At 53.7% G+C, this 5,065-nt stretch overlaps 1 protein-coding gene across 1 annotated transcript; it reads right to left on the reverse strand.

Annotated features, from left to right (window-relative positions):
- Window positions 1-1,541: 1,541 nt before the first annotated feature.
- LOC125520019 (aspartyl protease family protein At5g10770-like) lies at window positions 1,542-4,609 on the reverse strand. Its single transcript, XM_048684807.1, has 3 exons — window positions 4,340-4,609; window positions 2,501-3,108; window positions 1,542-2,415 (listed from the first exon to the last, which is right to left on the reverse strand). Exons 1-3 carry the CDS (start codon window positions 4,512-4,514, stop codon window positions 1,714-1,716), a joined length of 1,485 nt encoding a protein of 494 aa, XP_048540764.1. The 5' UTR covers window positions 4,515-4,609; the 3' UTR covers window positions 1,542-1,713.
- Window positions 4,610-5,065: the final 456 nt, after the last annotated feature.

Consider the following 5,065-nt stretch of genomic DNA (forward strand, 5'->3'; position numbering starts at 1 on the left):
GGGGGAGAAAGGTGGGTTTGTAACCCTTTATAAAGGCGATGAATATCGAACGCCTCCCCACAGGCCTTAAAGCTCGCCTATTCCCAAGGGATCGTGCAAACGGCACGGTTGGATTACCCATGCCCATATCGATAGGGATCCCGTGATAAACGGGCACGATCTCTGCTCTCACAAGATGTGCCAATAAAGACCGTGTCTCGTAACGTGGAACGAGAGATTGAAAGACGGTTCGAAATAATAACCAGCCAGGGGACGTCACGTCTCGCCTCAAAAGCCGTTAGTAGATGGGACTTATTAAATGTTATATCCTGTTATGGTTGTATGTGGAGTCTTTTTCGCAGAGCCGGACACGATCTCTGTTCAAGGACTACTTTGAAGTATTCGGAGGAGGAACCCGCCTTGTAATGCCGAGGACAATCTGCACGCCGGACACCTCGTCATTGAAGCCTGGTTCAGGGGCTACCGAGGGAGTCCTGGATTAAGGGGTCCTCGGGCGTCCGGACTATATGACATGGGCCGGACTAATGGGCCGTGAAGATACAAGATAGAAGACTTCCTCCCGTGTCCAGATGGGACTCTCCTTGGCGTGGAAGGCAAGCTTAGCGTGCGGATATGAATATTCCTTTCTCTGTAAACCGACTCTGTACAACCCTAGCCCCCTCCGGTGTCTATATAAACCGGAGGGTTTAGTCCGTAGAGGCAATCATAATCATACATGCTAGACAATTAGGGTTTAGCCATTACGATCTCGTGGTACATCAACTCTTGTAACCCCTATACTTATCAAAGTCAATCAAGCAGGACGTAGGGTATTACCTCCATCGAGAGGGCCCGAACCTGGGTAAAACATCGTGTCCCTTGTCTTCTATTACCATCGATCCTTAGACGCACAGTTCGGGACCCCTTACCCGAGATCTGTCGATTTTGACACCGACAGCGGGATCGGCAACAAAAGTGCCCGCCGAACCATAGAAGTCCCTGGACCATAGAAGTCCCACATGTCACACTTGAGGTGCCCGCCTTAGACGGAGACTCAATACATGTTGAGCACGGCCAAGTGTGGAAGGGGGTTGTAGCCTTCAACATCCTCTCCAAGTCCTCGCGTATGAAGCTCCTCGACTCAACGCTGGCGAGCCACCGGAGGTGAGCACTAGTGTAGGGTGCAAGGATTTGGAGGCACAATAGTGGAGCAGCATAGGCCATCAATGGCAATGAAGGGATAGTGGGAGAACATGGGTTTGAGTGATAGGGGGAGTGGAATAGGGTGTTAACACCGAACCGTCCAATCTCCCGCGCTTCCCAACGCATGCAGCCTCATGCAACGTTGCGCCTGTTAGAGTCCTGCGCTTCCCAACGCATGCAGCCTCATGCGACGTTGCGCCTGCTGGAGTCTGGCTGTGAAGAAACTGCCGATTCAACCCGTTCTTCTCAACCAAGCCGAGGGCTGCTTTAACAAGCGTGCGGGCCACGAATTCAACGCAGCCGAGACAACCAAATATCCCCTTTGTGTATCTGCTTGTACATCACGAACACAGAGTCAATGTGTCACCACTTCTCTGTTTCTTTACTTGTGTCGAAGCGTACCAATTCCATCGCTTACAGTTGGTGTATAGTGTACACGCATTTCTCACATATATGTAACTAGTTATGTATAGCCACTGACCATTTGGTGGACACAGCTTAGTTATTGAATAATGGCCACGAGCCTGTCAATCAGCAGGATCCGGGGGCGAAGCCGACGGTCTTCCTGCCGAGGTCGTAGAGCACGCCGTAGGTCTTCTGCTGCGTGTTCCCGACGATGGCGACGCTCTCGTCGTCGCCGTTGGACGCGAACGCCAGGCACACCTGCGCCTGGCTGATGGCGTACACGATCCCGGACACGTCCACGTCCAGGCACGCGCCGCCCTGGAACACCAGCGACACCGTCGGCAGCGACACGTCGCTCAGCCCCGTGAAGTCGTAGCAGGTGTCCAGGATCGAGTACGCCGGCGCCGTCTTGTACCCGCTCGCCGACATGCCCGTGGCGAACGCCTTGGACAGCGCGGTGTACGCGGTCGCCGGGAGCCGCGTGATCACCGTGCCGGAGTCCACCAGCGTCCCGGCCGTGGAGAACACCGACTCCGCGATGGGCACCTGCTGCCCGCCCACGCGGATGCCGGTCATGCCCACGTAGTAGAACGTCGGCCCCTTGTCGGCCAGCATCGGCGTCAGCCTCGCGTTGTTGCCCGCCGACCCCGGGCCGAAGTCCAGGTACCCCGTCCCCGACGACGACGCCGGGAGGCAGTAGGCGAACGCGCCGCCGTACTTGTCGTAGGCCTGCACCGTCAGCGACGTCTTCCCGCGGCCGAGCCCCATCAGCCCCGCCGTCTTCCCGAACAGCCCGCTGTTCTTCTCCCCGCACCCGAACCGGAACCCCTGCAGCACGTCCACGCACGACGCCATGTCAATATTGCTCGATCCGTGTCACGTGACGTACGCATTGGCGCACGTGTAGACTAACCTTGATGGCGTCGTGGGCGATGGTGAGCGTGTCCTGGGCGAAGAAGCCGACGGTGTAGGAGCCGTCGCCGTACTGGACGGCGTAGAGGCAGTGGCCGCCGGTGCAGCCGTTGCTGTCGAGGTCGTCGCAGGCGGGGTCGGAGCAGGAGACGTTGGCGTAGGTGGACGACTTGGCCGGGTCGAAGAGCGGCTCCTTCTGCCTGTAGCACTTGACCACGCAGGGGCGGCACTGCACCCACGTCGTGTCGCTGCCGGTGTCGAACACCACCGTGTACTTGGACGCCGGCGTGCCGAGCCCGACGGTCACCACGTAGTTGCCCGTGCTCAGCGCGCGGCCGGACGTCGCCGGGAGCGACGGGGTGGAGGAGGACGCCGAGTGCCCGGGGCTCTTCTTTGGCGCGGGCTGGACAGGCGCAGCGCGCTTCGTCAGTTTGCCCCGGCCGGTGGTCGCCGACACCCGGCGCTGGATCGACTCGACGCGGTTCTGGTCGGCGGCGAGGATCTCGTCGTGGGCCGGCCGCTTGCCGTGCGCATCGGCCAGAGGAGAGCATGGGCCGTGCTGGTGGACGATCCTCATCCTCGCTGACGCCGCAGCGCTGGGTCCGTGCTCTGCATTTTCAGGGGCATGTTCGGCTTGGATCAGAAAATTCAGATTTTACTTGGGCTAGATAATACAGTATAGTACTCCTCAGGATGGAAATTAAACCCTTTGTAGTAAAGATAAATTCGAATTACAGGTGTAATCAATGAAATCGAACCATCCTTGTCAGGAATTGCAGAAAATCTGTACTGGTGGTGGGTTTTGGTCAGAGTGTCACTCTAGCAACTTGGTCTCTAGTTGGTCACGTTCGACCAGTCAAAGAACAGTAAAAGACAACTCAAGTATTTTTGTTCACTTCAGCTGTTCTGCAGCAAACAACTTATTGTAGAGTCAAAAAAATGTCTTACATTATGAGATCGAGCCATGCATGCAATATTCCGTGCATGAATCCAGTGTCCATCATTAAAAAATATATCATTTCAATGTGTTGCATAATGTCTCATTGCATTTTTCTAGAAAAAGTATATCATAGGGTTTCGTCATGTATCACAGAAAAGAGCTCGCTCGTTTTTTCCTATAAAAAAGAGCACATTTGTTTTTCCCTAAGAAAAAAGAATTTGGTATTACCAATCAAACTTATAAAACATAGCATGAACCCTAGAGCAAACGGTTGACGGTGGATCCATATTCCGTGGCATGGTAGAATTGATTTGTTGAAATAATACTAGAAAGATTTTATTCAACAGTTTTTATAAGTTTGGATTATTTTTGGTGGGACAAAATCACACTTGTAGTCCTCGCTAAGTGATCTACAGACCTGAATGTAATTCTTACTTCTAGTGTTTTTTGTAATAGCCGTTGATAGGTGATCTACATACCAGATATACTTTTTACTTTTATTGTTCTTTGTACTGCCTTAACAGATGATTAATAGATCGAAAGTTTAAAAAAAAACCAAAGAGACGTATCCAATTAATCTCGATGTCAATCCAACAACAAATATCGTTTAGCATGCAATTAATATCATATTGAATATCAATGCTGTGCTTATCATCACATATACACAAGTAATATACTCCTATATTCAAATAGCAACATATCGACGTACGTTGCAGCATGCATTTATTAGTTGGTGTCAAAAGAAGAGATGAAATTACTAAGGCCGAAAAATAGAAACAACACAGGCGATTCAACCATGGCCGGATTCAATTAGCTAGACGCAGCAGTCAACGAACGACTGAGAGAAGAAAAGCGACCAGCTTGACGGGCGGCGATCATGAGCTCGACCGGGGAATTAACCTGCTGTCGCGGGGCAAGCCGGGCCGGGGAACAGGGACGCCACGCTCAGCAGCGCGCGATCATCCGAGCTCCCCGCAGCACGGGCAGCCCAGACCCCGAATGCCGCGAGGACGGCGGCGGCGGCGAGCAGCCGAAGGAAGCCACGGCGAGAAGAAGCGGCAGCGGAGGCGGCCATGGCGTGCACCACCGCACAAGTGGCCGTCAGGTAGTGGGGCGGCTGGGGTCCTGGTGAGTGGAGGGAACACAAATTAAGCGGTCCATCACACAGCTCCTATCCTGTCATATATATAGCCTGGGGCCGGCTGATTAGTCTGACGGGAGCCGTGCGCACTGGCTGTTGCTTCGTCGTGTCTTTCTTCGGGTGTCCGGCCCCTCTCCGCACTGCGCTTCGGGGCAGGGACGAACTCGAGGGTGCACTGATCGGCGATTGCGCGCCAGGCAATTGGCATCGTGTGATTTGTGAACCCCGGTCTGGCGGCAACTCGATCACATCCGACCCAACATGGCCTTGAGAAGATCCAAGATCTTCGGCAACTGGTGACTGGCGCCTCTCTCATTGTAGTGACTGGCGCTTCTCTCTGGAGTCTGGACCGGGAGCAGAAGTGCTGGAAGTCTGGAATCGGCCGTACTGACAGAACGAGTTGGTGCAAGTAGCTTTGCTTGCTAGATGAGGGCATTTCTAACCGATCCCTTATAATTGATTAGTGGAGTAAAAATTCTAGCCGG

Source organism: Triticum urartu, chromosome 7 (genome assembly GCF_003073215.2).
Source record: "Triticum urartu cultivar G1812 chromosome 7, Tu2.1, whole genome shotgun sequence".
Lineage (NCBI taxonomy): Eukaryota > Viridiplantae > Streptophyta > Magnoliopsida > Poales > Poaceae > Triticum > Triticum urartu.

What these genes read in the sequence shown, in the direction of transcription:
- LOC125520019 (XM_048684807.1), bottom strand. Translation starts at nt 4,514, where the DNA reads ATGGCCGCCTCCGCTGCCGCTTCTTCTCGCCGTGGCTTCCTTCGGCTG. An exon ending in GGCTTGCCCCGCGACAGCAG is followed by an intron (nt 3,109 to 4,339) that starts GTTAATTCCCCG and finishes CTGAAAATGCAG; the next exon opens with AGCACGGACCCAGCGCTGCG. An exon ending in TCGCCCACGACGCCATCAAG is followed by an intron (nt 2,416 to 2,500) that starts GTTAGTCTACAC and finishes GACGTGCTGCAG; the next exon opens with GGGTTCCGGTTCGGGTGCGG.